This window comes from Gobius niger, assembly GCF_951799975.1.
Source record: "Gobius niger genome assembly, chromosome: 13".
Taxonomy (NCBI): domain Eukaryota; kingdom Metazoa; phylum Chordata; class Actinopteri; order Gobiiformes; family Gobiidae; genus Gobius; species Gobius niger.
The window spans coordinates 26,739,045-26,757,959 of NC_136864.1; the positions used below are offsets into that span (position 1 = coordinate 26,739,045).

At 38.7% G+C, this 18,915-nt stretch overlaps 1 protein-coding gene and 1 long non-coding RNA gene across 2 annotated transcripts; both read right to left on the reverse strand.

The window, feature by feature from the left end:
• Positions 1–2,538: 2,538 nt before the first annotated feature.
• LOC306972558 lies at positions 2,539–14,279 on the reverse strand. The gene is made up of 3 exons (XR_013793504.1): positions 14,244–14,279; positions 2,715–2,845; positions 2,539–2,635 (listed from the first exon to the last, which is right to left on the reverse strand). It is a non-coding gene; the product is annotated as an uncharacterized lncRNA (long non-coding RNA).
• A 2,680-nt stretch (positions 14,280–16,959) lies between these two features.
• LOC306972239 (tripartite motif-containing protein 16-like) lies at positions 16,960–18,588 on the reverse strand (the record flags this gene model as incomplete). Its single annotated transcript, XM_079568787.1, has 1 exon — positions 16,960–18,588. One exon carries the CDS (start codon positions 18,586–18,588, stop codon positions 16,960–16,962), a length of 1,629 nt encoding a protein of 542 aa, XP_079424913.1.
• Positions 18,589–18,915: the final 327 nt, after the last annotated feature.

Genomic DNA, 18,915 nt, shown 5'->3' on the forward strand with positions numbered 1-18,915 from the left:
TAAGGCAGAGGGTAAGAGTAAATGTACAATAAATACCAGCACAGGCCTTCTCTTCTTCCAGAACTTCAGGGTTGAGAGAAAGACCATAGATTTAATCATTCAAGATTAGTGGGTCCCATTCAGCCTCATTCATTATAAAGGTCCCGAGTCGTCTGAGAAACTTACATGGCTGCCAAGTCTCCTCCTACGAAGCCCGTTCCTTAAAAGGGCAAAAAGGCGGGGGCGGCTGAATGACTAATCTGACAAACAGCATCACTGAGAATTCAAACTTCATGACGTGACTAAACAAGCAGGTGCAGTTGTAGAGCAGAGTTTAGCAGTAAAAGTAGAGCTGTAGTTATGTTAGCAAACATGCAGAAAGCTAACTGTAGCCTACGTGAACTGTTCTTCAGTCGTTCATTTATTGTTTAACAGGACCCAGCCCTATAGGCGCCGATAATGTTCTTCCCAGTTAAAAAAAAAGACAGGTCAGGATCGATCTCACACACTCGTAGTTCTGAGCCCAGCGCTCTACATGGAGCTAAACAAGCAGAACAACAGTCTGTCGCTGCACATTCATAATCCCAATATCTTTCTTCAACACAAGAAGACAAAGTGAAGGATCAGTTACAGGCCTACAGCCTCATGCCTTTGTAAAATGATGTCATCTACATGCATAAAGTAAAACATAAACAAAAGTCACACATGTATGAACACAGACCAGACACTTAAAAATGTAACATGATTTTTTTATTTTTAAATTCATTACAAAGTTGAGCGTCATTGAACAAATGTATAAATAATCAAAGATATTTGTGCTCGTGCTCAAAAGGACACTTCATCTGCTGCTCGCACGAAAATATGATCCCAAACTTCTTCACGTCAAAATATGACAAAGAGCAGCTCATCTTTCTACATATTCACAGAACAAAAGTGAAGGAATCAGTCGTGTGTTGTATTGGAGTTTGCTGAACAAAAAGGAACCTTGAAGAGCAGCTCAGTTTTTATTTACCACTTTGGTTTTCTTCTTTCCTTTCCCTGAAAAAGAACAACTTTTTATTGCTTTTTTTCTCAGCACAAACACATTAAACTCCAGAATGATTAAGTCAATTAGAAGTTGTGTTTGAAGAAATTACAACATGTGGTTAAAGTCCCCATAATGTGGACACAGAGTCTTCAATTATGTTATATTTCCTCCAATATATTCATACACTAAGTCAGGCCCGTGGGCCACACTCGGTCTCCTGATGCTTCAATCTGGCCCCTGATCAATTTAGAAATAGTATTTTTTCTATTTATTATAATGTTAATAAAAACCCATTTTACAGACCCAGTGCATCACAGCGTCTGTTGGATTTGGATTAGTTCTACTGTACATTTATGTTTGCTCTGGAATATCAATAACTGAATCAAATCAACACTTTCCTGATTAGTTTAGTTGTGATTTGCAAACCAGCACAACACAGTGTGCTTCTCTCACTTTGATCTGTTTGAAAACATATTTACATGTGAAGGATCATGTTTATGATATTGGCAGATCCTGAATGTAGAACTGCAGCCCATGAACCATTGCCCTCAGTACATTGTTCATTACCTGGAGTTTGGCCGTTCTTGGCTCCTCTGTGCTGTCCTCTCTCTCCGGTGTCCGGGGCCTGGGAGTGTTTGGGCCGAGCGAAGGCCACGCCCACTTTTTTCCCGTCGATCTCAACGTCCTCCGCTGCCTCTTTGGCTCGTCTGCACGAGTCAGTGCTCTCAAAGTCCACAAAGCCAAACCTAAGGAGCAAATGAGAGTGATTCACAGAGGCCCAGCTCCAGACTCATTGTAATGTGTCATTAATGAGCACGTGACTTCAAGATAAGTGTCCGATACACTGGCCCGAGAGTGTTTGTTTAAAAAGTACAGCAAAGCCTTAAGGGCAAAAATAAAGTTTTACATTAGAAAACTGCGACAAAAAATGTAATAAATGTACAGACGATAAATATTGAAAAAATTTTTAAAAAAATTACGTGACATTTCTTGAGCGATACATCGACATAGTAATCATCGTGACAGCCCTAACACTTGTAATCACCACATACACATGATGGCCACTGGGAGGCGCCACACGCCTATGCCAGTTAATCCACTGTATCCAGTGTTTTCAATCAGCATTTTCAATTGTCTGATTAATTTGTCCTATTTGATGTGAGACTGTTTTTCCTACTGCTCACTCATGACCTGCACTTTGACCGGCAGAACTAAAGGAAAAGACCAACAGCTCTGAGATTAGGAGGAAAGACTTTTCCTATTTCAAAATGACCATCTATAAATTTCAATAATTTGTTATTATTATTTATTTTCTTTCTATCTTGATCCTCTTGAAGCACAAAGAACAAGCTCTCATCATTGTGTCTCTTCTTCATCTATAATGTGGTGCAGTCCTGGTTTTAAGTACCACTGTGTGCTGCCCCCTGCAGGTTACCTCATGTGTGTACAGCTCCAGTATCTCACTCATACAATCCCATCTGTGCACTTCCTGTTTGACTCACTTCCTTGACAGTCCAGTGTCTTTATCCACAAATATCCGTGAACTGGAGGCTCCCTCAAACGCCTCGGTCAGAGTGTCCGCTGTGGTTTTCTCATGGAGGCCCAGGACAATCAGGGTTTTAGACGGGACTGGAACAACCATCATAAAGCACGACTATCACCATTTACTGATTGATTTGGTCTGAATGCAGTCCGCTGTGTCACCAACCTTGTGCCGGCTCGGCTTTCCACTTCAAACCAAACTGGACTTTGAGCGGCCTCTTCTGAATCGCACTGTTTTTGGACGACTTCAGAGCCTTCGCCGCATGTGCCACAGACGCAAACTCCACAAAAGCAAATCTGTGCAGGAAAAGGCAAACACGCTGTATCAATAAGTTCAATAAACGCTCCATCCAGCGGTTTCTAATCTGAGCTCAGAAATCTACATCCTGTAACCCGGCATTTCAAACATGTGCAGTGTCTGGTCAGTGCTGTGGACATTATTAAGGTAAGACACTGCAGGTGAAGAGGGAGGAAAATAAATGTAGAGACATCAGTGTGAAACCTTTGCTGTCGATTAAATATGAGCAACAAATGTATTGAAAGTTTTAAGTAAGTTTTCATAAAGGGTCATTTACTGGTAAAAATGAGTAAAATTGTTAATATTTTGGTGACGAAAGCTGAATAATGGATCGAGCCTGGTTTAACCTCTTAACCCCCACCTGAACCAAGCACATTTTCTCCAGTTTGGCTTCTCGGAAAAAATGTCACTATAGCAACGAGAAACGAGGATGAAAACACAACAAAAATGTGACCGAAGAGCGTCAAAACCAACAATAAAACAACAAAAAAGTGCGACAACTTGACACAAAGGTTAAGATCCGTCTTGAAGGCCTTAGCTTTCAAATGAGCCGTTATACTGTACTGTTGCTCCCCAGTCGAGTCGCTTTCAGATTTGGGTAAAGCTGAACTGGTCATCCCTCCCCCTTTCTGTTGCAGGCCGCATTAACTCTGTGCGAATGAACATTTTACCCAAGTTTACATATCTTTTCCAGTGTCTACCAATTTTTATCCCAAAATCTTCATCACAACTTTCATCTGGAATGACAAGCCCCCCCAGAATATCATGGACCACTTTGCAACAACCAAAAAAAGACAGGAGGTATGGCCGCACCAAACTTTCAGTATTATTACTGGGCTGCAAACATCAGACCAATAGTCCACTCGCTCTACGGACATCCGGGAGCCGATGCCCCTTCATGGCCACAGCTGGAGGCATCATCTCGCAGCCCCTCATCCCTGTCAGCTTTAACTTTTTCTAATACACCTCCCCCATCTGAATATACTAAGAATGTTGTTGTCAAAAATGCTCAATGTCTCAATGTAAAAAACATCAAAAAAGGTCCCTCAGTTTCCCAACGCTCCACAAAAAAATCCTGGTGACCTCATTCTAGCTCGACCACAAACATTTAAGAGTGTGATTTCAATCTTATACAGCAACATTTTACAGACTGAGCTCAGTGTGACCCTCAATGATGACCTCTGGCTTTCAATTCTCAATAGAGTCCACACCTCCTCTGTCTGTGCCAAACAGTCCTTTATGCAATGTCAAATTCTGCACCGCTGTTTTTGGACCAACCAGATGTTAGCGAGGATTTTTCCTGATGTGAACCCAAACTGCAATCGCTGTGGTGCTGCTCCAGCCAATCATGTTCACATGTTCTGGTCTGGTATTTAACTAGATCAGTATAAACATCTCAATTTGAGCATGATAATCCAAATTTTAGTTGTTTTGACTAGGTAAGAAGTTCTTGGGCATTTGTCCGAGATTATTTCACTTGTTCTGAGATGTTTCTGACTCGTTTCGATACGTTTCGTTCTTATTTCAGGTCATTTTCTTTGCCAATGGGGTAAGAAAATAGTTCTTATCTCATTGGCAATTTTACTTTCTTATTTCAAGCAAGATTTACCTTAGAACTGGTCAGAAATGTCCTCAAACAAGCAAAGTAAACTTGGTCCGATCAGGGAAAGTGTCTGAATGAGTGAAAACCGCTCAAAACAAGATACATTTCCTCAATTCAAGTCATTTAAGCCAATGCTTGATATTTACTTTTTGTAGTGTATGTACAACGAATCGTATCCATAGCCCATGAATTAGCCTTTGTCTGTACCTGTATGTGAGAGAACGTGTGTGACTGCGTTATTAGTATTATTTTTTATTCATTTATTTTTTCTCTTCTTTCATATTTCTTATTATTTAGTTGTTGTTGTTTTTTTCCATTTGTTTGCTCTTCCTTTTTTGTATCTGTTCTATGTTTTAACCAAAATCATTTCCCATGTACAACTAATGAAGTTAAAAGAAAAATAATAAAAATATATATAAAAAAAAAAAAGCTGAACTGGAGTAAATACACTTGGTTAAGGCGGGGTAAGTGGTAAATATGTCACATGTGTTTATTTTGTGACATATTCGTGTTAGAGGATAACATTAAATCGCTATTTATCATACTGGGTCAGGCTGTACAGTCGTACTATCTCTGTCATAGCCTTGACTGTGGTGCTCAGGCGCCCACTCTCTGCCACTGAATGCTTGCGTATCAGTATGACGCTCTGAGAGGGTATTTATCCCTCTTCTGTGGAAGCATAGACAGACTTGAATGGTAGGACTAGCGCAATGTCTCGAGTTCATGTCTCCGGGTCCCGCACCGATGGTAAATAAACTTCTCCTGCATAAGACATCCAGACTGCTGCCTGTCATTCATCTATCCTCTCGAACACCATTGTTATTTCTCTAACAATTTGGCGTCAACGAACATGTCTACAGCTGATCTGGTAGGTGCATTTTTATCCTTTGATAAAAGGGAGGGGGAATGGCCTTACCAGATTCATGCTTGATAGAAAAAAGAACAATGCAATGGGAAACGTACAATTAGTAAAAATGACATAATCTCATGTTATCGGTTAATTCTGGATGTTTGGTTCCGGTCGAGAGTAGGGACTTTAGGTCCACTAGGTGACTGGGGTATTCCGATGCACAAAGCTTGAACTGAAATAGCTGCAATAATCTGTGAAGCTCCATGCATACAGTTTAGAGTAGGTCAGGTTTTAAACTTGTTGACTCTACTGTTTATCCACATAGCCGTCATAGGCAAGAGTGAGGAACACATATTATAGACTATCTTGAGTGTAAAGCTTTGTTTAATGTTAATTTTAGTGTCAAACAAAAGGCCTCACACCGACATAGCCAGGAAGCTAGAATGCTCCAGAAAGCTGTAAACGAGTCTGGGTCCAGGTCACTGGTCTCTATGTCTGGTTTACGGATAGCAAGTGTGGGTCAAAGCAAAAGCTGTGGGCTACTGTGTAAAGCTGTTGTTTCATGTTACTTTTAATTTTGAACTAAGTGCTGAATATTGAGTCGGTAATAATTACATAGGCCGTGTAATTAATTACTAAGGCAGTTGGACTTAGAAATACGCCACAGTCAGAGGACTGTGACCACAGGCTGGTGTGAAAACTTGAATAGAACTATCTGTTTTTAGTGGTCATAAAAGCTTGTGGTTTAATATACATCTGCTGATTTTTCTTCTGACTATAGAATAGTTACAAGAAGTAGAGAGAGTAGTTGTACTGGTGCTAAGGGATTATGGGTAGGAGATGAACCTAGGATATTTTTCTCCTAAGAGAGATAACCCGCTTAGCACCGATTTTTGAGATGTGCACAAAAGAGAGGAACACGTACGCTCCATATACAACCTATGGAGGCTGTTGTGTTTGTTCATTTCTAATCTAACTGTGAAACTCCAGAATCAACTGATGAACATTGAGAGAAATGTAACTGATGGCTATGGCTCTGGATGCAGCGAGTAGATCTTTATTTCCATGTTTTTATATTTCATATTCTGTGCTTCCTTGCTTGGTTTGCTTTGTTTGCTTGGTTTATTTGATGTTTGTTTGAATTTTTTTCTTAGGGCTATAATGGACACACAGAGAACATAAAGTGTACTGAGTTATTTTGCGATAACAACATGCTTATTTGAGTAAAACTGTACATTCTTTGGTAATAAGATTACACTGACACCAACAAAGTAAAATAGAGGCAACACCATCCTCACAGTTACTCAGTACTCACAGCATTCGAGTACACTTGAGCGAGTAAAATCCAGTGGTGGAGGAATTGCTCGACACTCTTACTTAAGAGTGCAGATACAGATTCTTTTTACTTGAGAAGAAGTGAAGGTATCTGACATGATTTTGACTCAAGTAGAAGTGTTGAGTTATGCATTGTGGAATGTGCTTTATAAGCGGAAGGTGAAGGTATTTAAGAGATTATTGTGCAGGATTTTAAAATCATTTGAATCTGGTTTAAACAAGGTCTAAAACAAGGTTTAAAGGAGTAAACCATTGGACTAGGTTTGAACCGGGTTTAAAACAAGGTTTAAAAGACTAAACCACTAAACCAAGTCTAAATTGGGTCTAACCAGTTCATCGTAATGAGGTCACTTTGAAAATAAAATGCTTTACTTTTAACCCAATTGAAAAATATAGTGAAGTAAAGTAGAGGTTCATTCATCATAAATTTACTAAAGAAAAGTAAGATGCCCATACTTTTACCTTTTGCTTGTACTTGTGCTTTTACTTTGTTGCTTTCCACCACTGCACTTGAGCGAGTAAAAACTAAATTATTTCAAAGTAATGTTACTCTCACATAAGTAATTTGCCAGAGATTTCACCTATATCTGGACTTATAAGTGAAGGTCTTGCTGTATAACACCGACCGTGTTCACAAGCAACAAACTACGAGAGTAGAGAGTTTTCACGGACACAGGGTCAAAGAAGAACAAGGGTCTGAATGAACAAAGTAAGGGATCTGTCAGTTTTATACAAAGGACAGATTGTGTTGTTAGGGGTGACCTGATGCTGTTCGGTTTCTTTGACATTCAGCAAGATGCAATGACATAATGTTAGACCAAATTATGAACATTTTCACTTATTTCAAAGTAAGAATAATTCAGGGAGAGTGATGCTCACATTTTGTGTCTCTGCCTTGTCTCCTCTGTCCACATCTACTGTTTCCCCTATCTGTTATTGTTTTGTCTCTGTCTGTGAAGGTCCATGAGCAGAGCGTTCCTGATAAACTCTTGCCTCGGAAGATTGTTGAGTCAGTTTAACAAAACAAAATGCCAACATTGTTTGCTATAACTATTTCATAGAATAGGGGGGTATGCTTTTGAATAATGATAATGCATTGGTAAAGCAATGATACAAGTTAAGAGTCCCCGTAGGGTAAACAATGTCCGCATTTTGAATCACAATCAATTGATGTTCACATGACGGTGATGATGAATTGAAAAATGTGTTATTTTTGTGAATTGATGCTGCTTTATAATCTGTTACAGGCCACAGGAACTGTGTGGAGGACTGATTTCCGGTGTCACAATGTCACAATGTCTCTGTTTTAGCTGCAACTTGTGAGTATAACAACTGGGTTTTAAAATACACAAGGAAAAATTCTATGAGGGAAAGATGTATAACTACAAGTAGTTATGTTAGTAAAAGGTATGACTTGGGTGTGATGAGCAATAAAAACAAATGATATTGATCACAGTCAGACAAATTTAAAAGTAAAATGCGCACAATCGAGAAGTTGAAATGGCTTGCATTTTTAGTTTATTAGCCCAATAATAGAATAGATGGATAAATGTTGTTCTGCTGTGATTTGCTTGAGAAGCCTGAGTTTGTAGGCCTGGTTCTAAAAGTACCAGGACCTGAAAAATATTATATTTTGTTATTTTGTCTTCACTGTTTAGACTTGTGGTAAAGTGAAATTTAACTCTGTCTTTCTAGGCTCTGAATGTCTATATAGGCTCTCAGTTGTACAGGAGTTGCACATCGTTAATCTTTATAAAAGATTTGAATATTGAGAGATGCCCAGATTACGGCAGGTTGGCTTCCTGGTTCCTTTAAAGATAGTTTAAGTATTTGCTTTGTTACATTTTGTGCCCAAGATTAGATTGGAGTAGTCAAAACACTTCCTTTGCTCTTCTAAGTAATGCCTCGAGAACAAGGTTCAAGACAAGGTCAGCTGGAGTCCAAACTGTGTTTAGGAGAAACATATTTGCGACAAAGGTAACCAGAGGTTTAGAATGCAAACTAAGTGTCTTAATAAATTCCAACATTAGTCGGAACAGTTGTTCCCAAAGTAGGGGTTAGGATCCCCCAGGAGATAGCGAGCACTGAGATAATATGAATTTTAAATAATTCCTAATTGCAAACAGCACTGATTTGAATATAAGAGGTCAAATAAAAGAAAATTATGCAAATAATATAAAAGAGTTTAAGTGTTGTTTTGCTTGACATTGTCTAAATTACTAAACACTTTATATCTCGAATAGTTCGCAAAGGGTTTTTGGGGGTCCTGACCAGAAATGTGTAAATTAAACTTTAGAGACCAATTTAATTTAAGTCTGGAATAGACAATTGAATTTAATATAGTAAAATATAGTTAAAGATTTAAAGAAAACTTGTAGTACAGTATCTCAATTCTTGATGTTTTAATCTTAGTGATGTGGTTTTAAGAACCTAAAGGCAACTAAAATTAAACACATTAAAGACAAAAGGAGAAATGAATAACACTATGCTTACTTTCAAGCATGCTGCATTGACTCTTTTGAGGATGGGCCTTTTTTGATAAAGTACAGAATTTTTGCTTTTATTTTTGTGATGCTTTGCGTAATAGGACATGCTGAATTTTGTAGGTTTTAGATTTTAGATTTTACTTTGCCATTTTTGGTGGTGATGGGAAAAGGCAAGGGCCTGTTGCGCGTTGCGTGGGCATTGGTCCAAGTGCATTGCTCAAAGACCCTGAAATGAAAGTTCACCGAATCGATAGTCTGCCGAAGAGAAAGTCCGCCAAACTGATCGTCCACCGAACTGAGAGTCTGCTCTGCCTCGCTGAGAAACTGTCCTCGAAAACATGCCAACAAAAGCCCCGCTGCTGCTGCCCCTCGAAAGCCTTGAACAGTCGTCTGCAGGAGGACTAGTGCTCACAATTTGCCCAGGTCTGATGCCTTGCTCTCTGTACCACTTGGACCTACATTTTTTAAGTTTTTTTGCTATATACTTATTTTATATTTACTTTTTTTTAGCAATTTTTGGTGTTTTTGCCGATGGGTCAGCGGCCCATGGGATCCTCTTTTGCTGCGATTTATAATTATTATTTTTTTTCTCATTTTGATATTTTTGACTATAGAATGCTCAAATTGGTCAATGAGTCTGCATCTTAAACAGCAAAAATAATCAAGTTAAAATAAATAAATAAATACATTTTATTGGATATTTTAAGAGATAACAATTTTTTACAAAAATAAAATAATAAAACGACAGACAGAGAGATTTGAATGTTCAGTCAGTAATAGTATGCAATAAACAACATTTTAGCCTCTCAAAAATAGAGTAATTCCCAAATTACTGTGTAGCGCAGTTGCATTGATCTGTAACAGCCGATAACATAACTTTGAAAGATAAATATCCACAAGTTACCACTCGTGTGAAATAGTTTTGTTGATAGGACTGTAGGGATTAATTTTTTGTTAGTACCCAAGGAGGGTTAAGGCTTAACAATTTGTTGTTTGTGTTTATGTTCTTTCTGAACTTTCTGAAATTGATAAAAGATGTCGTGAATTTAATTTAAGTAAATTGAGTGAGTTCTGCACAGAAATTGACTGTGCAGTTGATTCTGGATTTTGTTGTTGGTTTCGGTTTTAGGTAAAATGAGAAGTCCTAAATTTTGATCAGTGGAAGATACTGGTGTATGTTAATTTGAAGCGTTTATGATAAAGGTGATCATTTACATTGGAAAACTTTAGGATGCTTAGGTTGAAATATTGTGTTGTTTGCCAAGAATTGTCAGTGGAGGCTGAATCCAGATTTGAACGCATCGTGTGTTCTTAGATTTTAGATCTGAGGCTGTGATTTCGAGTTGTATGCAGCCTAATGAAGAGGTTTGCATACAGTGTAAGTAAAGCGGTGTCTTCAAATTTGAAAGTTGTGCTGGCAAACATGTTTTATTTCGGACTAGCAAGAGTTTTCAGTGTAATCCAGTATCTCAAGAGTCAGTCAAAAGGCCACACTTATGGCCTCAAAAGTATATTGCCCAGTTTTCAACACTAATCACGACTCTGGGTGCACACGGAGCTCGTTATAATTGTTGAAAAAGAGGAGGGGCCAAGAAGCAGAGGAGATTTGCTCTCTGTAGAAATAATTGTGACTCTTTCTGATCTAAATAAACAAATAATGAGAAAACAAAAGTTACAGCAAGTAGTTTAATTTCAAGTCTAAAACCTGATAATTAAACACAGGGAAAGTATCAGAAATAACGCAACATAATAAAGAATGAAGAAAAGTTGTGTAAGTGAAACCCAGTTGTTCTGAAAATAGGAAATGTGTAATGCCATTATTGCTTAATACTAACATACTAATGCCATGATTTAATTTCTTATATTTACTATAAAATGATATTAAAGAGTGTGATTGTTTTGATTGTGAGTGTGTAACATGTTTTAATCCATATTATTTCCAGGTTGATAACGTTAATTTCCCACAGAGACAGGGAATTTACAGGAGGAATTCTGATGCAGGAGGGTCTGATTCAGGACAGGAGCTGATGAGCCGAGAACAATAATACCAATGGCATGATCAAAGATGGCCTTATGCAGGCCGGTGTGTGCTTCTTTATTGTTGCAGGAGGCAACGTGGAAGAAGAAAATGTCGGTTTGTTCTGGATGTCTGGAGGTCGTGCCTGAGCATCAGTATCCTTTGTGTATCTATTTTGTGTTTCCAAGCAAGAGAAAGAAACACTTATTATCTCATCAAATATTTTAACTTGCGAATGATAGTAATGATTGATATTCATGTCATGATGGCTGAAGCTGACTCTGGTGAAAAGTCATACTTAATCGGTAAGTTTGTAGAAATTATACTGATGTGTTGATGTTTGCAAGGTATAACATTCTTTCCACAGGCGACCTGAGAGACAGGTTGGATCTGGCAGGAAGGCAAACACACATCCATTGGAGTTTGAATAAAGTTTAAATGGAAAGATTCATCTTACACACTCCCATTGTTCTTACATTTACTTGATATTTCATTATTATTTTCATTTATATATTTATAAGTGCTTTCATTTTATATTTACATTTTTTACATTAATTATTTTATATTTTATTATTCATTTCTCATTATTATTTTCATTTATATATTCATAAGTGCTTTTATTCTATATTTACATTTTTACTTGGCTATATTTACTTATTTCATAGTTGTGTGTATTCATATTTACTTTATATTTGACATTTATTATTTTATATTTTAATACTCTTTTATAGTTAATAAGCTTTCATGTATTTTTAATTTTACAGCATGTATTTTAGATGTAGTGTTCATTTATTTAGTGTTTGTTTATTCTTTTCTGGCCATATCACTGAAGTCCGTCACTAGTGGCCAACACCGAGGGAGCGTTAAAGCCAGAATTTGGCATATAGATTGATTAGGACTTAGTGTGAGGCTAGATATATATTTTTTAAAAATACTTTATTTCTATATTTACCTATTTTTTATTATTATTATTATTATTATTATTATTATTATTATTATTATTATTATTATTATTATTATTATTATTATTATTTTAGCATTTTTTATTTTTCTATTTTATTCTTTCTATATATTATTACTCATTTTGGTCCAGTCAGTTTTCAGCTTATATTTTGATTTTGCATTTATATTTTTTAATCTTTGGTGCTTATTCTTTATGGCTTAGTTATTCAACTTACCAATTTCACTTTATTTCAATTCATAACTTTGCAGGTACAGATTCACAAGATAAAAGGGCAGGTATTCAATACTTGGTTATCTTGTGGTGAGGTTCTTTCATGTTATGTTTTGTGTGTGTTGCTCATTGCAGGTATGTTCAGGTCAAAAAGGAAGGGTTTTAAGCTCTATTTCAGAGGCCATTACGCCTGAAGTATAAGAGGATTTAATATATTTTGTCCTGAATGATGGTTTCTTGCATAGCAGTTTTCAGTAACATTATTTTTAATCTTGATTAAAACATTGGAAGCAAGGGATAACAAATAATAAGGCTTACGATCTCGTTAGATTTGAATTTTACGGAAAATTCATTGTGCACGAGTGTATGAGCTTGCACCCTTCTCAATGGACGCTGCCAATTCTCCACGCCATTCTATTTCAACCTGAAGACTTGGAAGACAATAGGGAACTCTTGGTGTGTGTGGGCAGAATAATCCCAAAGACACACCAAGAGGTGTTACGGCACGATAGTCTACTCGTGATCCGTATAGATCTGAAGCACCTGGAGGTGTTTTGACGGGCCTCACAAGTATTGTGTTGAAATTAACCATCCGGTATGAAGATTGTTTCATGATTAATAGTTTGCTATGAGCATTCTCTTAATATGTGAATATGATTTTCATGAGAATTGATTGATTCATATCTTTGAATATTGTGTTGTGTTTGTATTTTATTGTATGTACATTTTCTGACTTGGACCAATAATATATCATTTGCAGGAGAAACTGATTGGCGGCCATGATCTTTTACTTATCCCTGATAATTGGCAATCAGGTCGGGGATTTGAGGTTTGGTCATGGTACCCCCTTTTACACGCCTTTAGTACTTGATTCATGTGTTTTATTGGTAGCAGTATTTGCCCCGATTGGGTGATTAGTGAATCTAATGATGCACATGTCTCAGTACTTTGGGGTCACTGGGAGGGGGGTCATTTAATTCCATCACAATGACCCGTATAACTGTGTACTGTGGTACTTTACATGAAGTGTGTTGAATGTTGTTTTGAAATGTCAATTCTGTGTATGCTTCCACTTAGGGCATAGATAAACCATTTGAATTTTGATTTTATTCTAAAATCTTGGTTTTGGATTAAATTGAAACTTAGGTAGTTGATTCAGGTTTATTTTTAGGCTGGCGTTTAATTTTGATTTTTTCACTTAGTCAAAACCACTAGAAAGCTGTAGTTTTGAAAGGGAGGAGTGTTAGAGGATAACATTAAATCGCTATTTATCATACTGGGTCAGGCTGTACAGTCGTACTATCTCTGTCATAGCCTTGACTGTGGTGCTCAGGCGCCCACTCTCTGCCACTGAATGCTTGCGTATCAGTATGACGCTCTGAGAGGGTATTTATCCCTCTTCTGTGGAAGCATAGACAGACTTGAATGGTAGGACTAGCGCAATGTCTCGAGTTCATGTCTCCGGGTCCCGCACCGATGGTAAATAAACTTCTCCTGCATAAGACATCCAGACTGCTGCCTGTCATTCATCTATCCTCTCGAACACCATTGTTATTTCTCTAACAATTCGTTACAAAGATCTTTTCAGACGGGATTTTGGATCTTGTTTGGTTTAAATAAGCCGGAGAAAAATGATGCAAAAATTCAAATTTCGCCTTGTTTTTTGAGGCTCGAAACTCAGTAAATCAGTCTAAGATATGGAAAAATTCCCTCTGGAGAAAAGTGTGAAATACCTCGAGTCCATGATGGAAAAGTTCAAGTCTTTGGAGCGACTGAAGTGGAGATATCGTTGCAAGAGTGTAAAGAAAAGCTCTTTCTTCTTGAGTTTGCTGCAGCCGTCTCCCACAAAGGAAATCGCAGACTTGGATGACGGAGTCTTATCGATGGGATTCCCTGCAACACGTGGATACCAAACCTGCATAAAAGATTTACCCCTTGGATTTCCCGTCGCTCTGAGGAATGCGGATCTGCGCGGCGCTCTTGAAGATCTTCTTGAGGAGTTTGGGCTGAACTTTGACTGGCAGGTTCCTCACAAACAGAGTGTCGCTGGGAGGAGCTTCTGCTGTGGAGGAAGAAACCGGTGAACACGAGCTTTTTCCCACTCTCCATCTCATTCACACTGATGATACGGTCAGGAGGAGCTGGGGAGCAGGGAGAGACACTCAGCAGATTGTGGGAGCCGCCACTAAAACCTACAGTGTTCCAGGCATTGATTTGTCTTCTGGTCTGTCGCTGGAGTTCTGAGAAAAGCCACTAGAGGAGATTCAAAGATTACTCAAAGATGAGCAAGTGGGTCGAACACACAGCTCCAGGTATGTTTTCGATGAGAAAAAAATCATAACGTGGTAAAAAATATAAGTTTGCAGAATTCTGTGAAGTTTCAACGTGGGAACTTTCCCATGGGAATGAACGGGAATTTAAGGGAATAAACGGGAATGAACACATGTGAAGGCGGCTCCTTTAGACAAACCTAAACTGAAGCGTGAACATTTTAGTTGATGTTGATACAAATAAATAAATATCGCAGCAGAGATGAAGTCAGGGCGATAAAACTTTGCCGTTTGTCTCAACACTTATTAGAAAGAGCTTTAACCTCTTAACTCCCGCCTGAACCGAGAGGATCTTTTTCCTCACGTCATCAGATTTTTTTTCCATCATTTTTTTGTTGGGTGTTCAACTCATTTTTGTCATTTTTTGTCATTTTTTTCATTTTTTTATCACATTTTTGTCATTTTTTTGTGACATTTTTGTAATTTTTTGTGAATTTTTTTGTGACATTTTTGTCATTTTTTCGTTAATTTTTTTATTACATTTTTGTCATTTTTTTAAAATCATTTTGTCATTTTTTTGTCCAATTTTTATTTTAATTTTTTTTATTTTTTGTCCATTTTTGGCATTTTTTGTCAAATTTGTATCACATTTTTGCCACTTTTTCATCAATTTTTCGCCACTTTTTTGTCAATGTTTTCTCACTTTTTTGTCACATTTCCATCAGTGTTTTCATCTCAGTTTTGTTGCACCTTTTTTCCAGAAGCTTTTGGATTGGGGTAAAGCCAAACTGGAGAAAATGTGCTCGGTTCAGGTGGGAGTTAAGGGGTTAAAGGAACTACACCTGATTTTTTTTCTTGTCATGGAACAACATTATGACTTTTAGTTTATTGGAAACTCTATTTCATGAACTTACAGGCTGGTTTTCTTGCATTTTTGTAAAAGTGACCCTGCAAAATTGTGAAATGAGCGTAAAAACACATCACATTGACTTTGCTCAATATCCCACTTTAGGAACTGTATTTGTATATTTGATCGTCTTCTGCATTCGACACATTCATCATCAAGTATAACGTGATTCCTGCTGTTGTTATCACTGTGTTGCCACATCTATGAGGCAGATAAAGTCCACACTCACTTGGCTTTGTCCAGTCGAATGTCCTGCACCAGGAGAGACTGCGTCATGAAGTCGTTTGCTAAAGAATTTCGGATTTCCTCGTAATATTTAGAGTTGTCCAAGTTTCCAACATAAAGGCAGTAACCTACAAACAGAGCTGTTATCAACCTCTCCTCTGTTACACATTAGCTCCATTCTAGCTTTACATTCACTGAACCAGGTCTTGAAGAAGAAAGACACAATTCTTCCTCTGGTCGTCAGTAAAATGGACCCCAAGGAAAACTTTTGGATAGAGAGACTTTAGAGACACGTTTATTCAAGATGAGCCTCATTCAAAACACATCATAAATCTGCACTCGTGCTCTTTCTATGCAGATATTTTTATCATTAGGTTTTTTGTACTATATTGTTATTACTACAGTGAAGCTCAGACCAGACTTTATACAGAAACATACTACTACTACTACTACTACTACTACTACTATGTTTGGTGGGTAAAGTAGATAAATAGATTTACCTTGACATGTTTCAGCATTGGTAATAACTTTAAGCTTCTGGTAAATGACTTTTAGAAATCAATCCTAAAACTAATGAGCTTTAATTTTACAATACAGTTTTACTGGACACTAATGTAGATGTAAACTATTCAAACTGCACCTTTTTCATTAAAACACGGCCAAGCAACACGAGAAATAAGAAATGAAAAACACTGGATATGAGGAATGACAAGGTTGGTCCATCAAGACTTTATTTTCATGTTCAGATAAATGACAAAAAGATTCAGACTCATTAGTGGAGCAAAAAACATCATTTTCCCTCATACACCGTCCTCCAGAGCCCAAAACTCAGATAAAACCCCATTATCTGACTGCAGACATAGTAAAATAATCCACTATCAGGGAAAACTCAGTGACATTATAGAAAACATTTACTTCCTTTGACATTTTGAAGTAAATGAGCACAGACTAAAACAAAGTTATTACTTGTTTAATTTATGATTTTGATTTGTTCTTGTGTAGAAAGTCGTGTGTGGAGGAAGAGATTTTCTAGTTTGTTTAAAATGATCAAATAAAATCAAGGTCAAATCCATGTGACTAAGTTTATTGAATTTGAAGCTTGTTTACGAGTCAGACCGATAAAATCACACATGTTCAGCTTTTTGACACAGGACAGACACAAGAACAGCAGTCATTTTGAAGTCCTTGTAAATATGGCAGGTACAGCAGGAAACTTTGATCAAACATTTAAAAAACTAGTGCAGTGTCATGTGAGTTTTGGAAAACATGCAGAATCTCCCCTGTAAACCCCAAGTCCAGCGTGCAGAGGCTGAGTGAAGGTGGTCTGGACTCTGTGCAGGAGGATCATGGTTTGATCCTTAACGCTGTAGAAGGACAGAGCTCCTGCGCTGTGGTCCAGGTAAACTCCCACTCTGTTTGAAACTGGACCCGGTACCTTTGAGAGGACGCTGTTGAACCAAAATGTGTAGAGACTTTTCTCACACTGTAGGGCCCAGGATTTATTATTCATTCCAAAGGCAGATTCAACACCTCCTTTTCTGTTGATATCTTTATATGTTACTCCGATAAAAACCACTCCCTTCCAGGTCAACTCCACCTCCCAGTAACAACGCCCCGTCAGACCCTCTCTGCTCAACACCTGGGTCCAAGAACTAAATCTGTGTGGATGATCAGGATGACTTTGGGATTGGGTCATATGTGTTGCTCTTCTGTTTCCCTCAGACAGAGACAGATAATCGTTGGCTGTATTTGGGTCGAGTGTAATATCACATGCATATCTCAGGAAGTCCTCTCTAAAGTTGAGTTCAGGTTCAGACAGTTTAAACTCTTTCAAAGTGAGCTGCAGTTTGTCTTTGAGCTCTGACACAGCTCTGGTCAGGTCCTCTAAGTTCCTCCTTGTCCTGGTCTGGATTCTGGACTCTGTCTCAGACTCAGTGCTTTGTGTGGCTCTCACCAGAGGAGGACAGAGCTGTATGAACTGGTTATGGTCTGGTGTGAGGGACAGTGTGTCCAGCTCAGAGAGGGTCCTCTTCAGCTCAGTGACGTCCCGCTGCAGTTTGTCCTGAAGCTCTTGGACTTGCTGTAGTTGGCTCTGCTCTTCAGACCGGATCTGCTGCTCCACTTCAGAGCGTCTCTTCTCTAAAAGCAGGGCCATCTCTCTGAAGTCGTCCCCGCTGCGCTGCACTGCAGTCTGGGCAGAGTGGCTGATGTCCTGGGCCTGCTGTCGGAGCCTCTCCTGCTCCGTCTCTTTGTCCTGGAGGCTCTGGCGCAGCAGGGGCCTCCTGGTCTGCAGCTCCTCCTGTCTCTGGGCCCTCTCTGCTGCACAGGACACCGTGTCATGGCCCTTGTGTTGGTCCATGCTGCAGAGGTAACAGATGACCTGCTCATCTGTGCGGCAGAATATTTCCATCAGCTTGTTGTGTTGAGAGCAGAGGTTTTCCTGGAGTTTGTCGGAGGGCGCCACCAGCTGGTGTTTCTGAAGCATGGCCACTTCATGATGAGGCTGGAGGTGGCTCTCACAGTAAGAGACCAGACAGTGCAGACAGGATTTAACAGCTTTCAGCTTCCTCCCAGAGCACAGATCACACGACACGTCTCCAGGACCAGCGTAGCAGCGGTCAGGAGGGGGCGCTGTGAGCCCTGTCCTCTTCAGCTCCTCCACTAGATCAGCGAACATTGTGGTTTTGACCAGGACAGGCCTGGGAGTGAAGCTCTCTCTGCACTGAGGGCAGCTGAACCTCACCTGTTGGTCCCAGTGGGTTTGAATACAGTCCATGCAGTAGCTGTGTCCACAGGGAACAGTCACTGGATCCTTCAGTAAATCCAAACAGATGGAACAAGTTATGGCGTCCTGGTTCAGAGCTCTCTGCGCCATTTCTGCTCCGGCTGTGAGTGACTGTGTTAGTTTCACTTTTGCACAAACAAATCCTTGGTGTTTCTGACGACAGAGGCTCCTCCCACCAGCTGCGCCTGCCCAGAGCTGAGCAGGAAGCACTGTTTTCTTTTCTTTTTTTCACATCAGAGATTCTTTTTAAAGGTGCGCCGGCAATGAGTTTGTGTCAACAAGTAGATTATAACTAACTATAACTTTAAAACTCAACACACAAAGCATTCAAACACACAGTATGTAATCCATGTGTTGAATGAATTATGAACTACTACATTCTCTATCTGTTACTGTTCTCACTATTTACTATTTGAG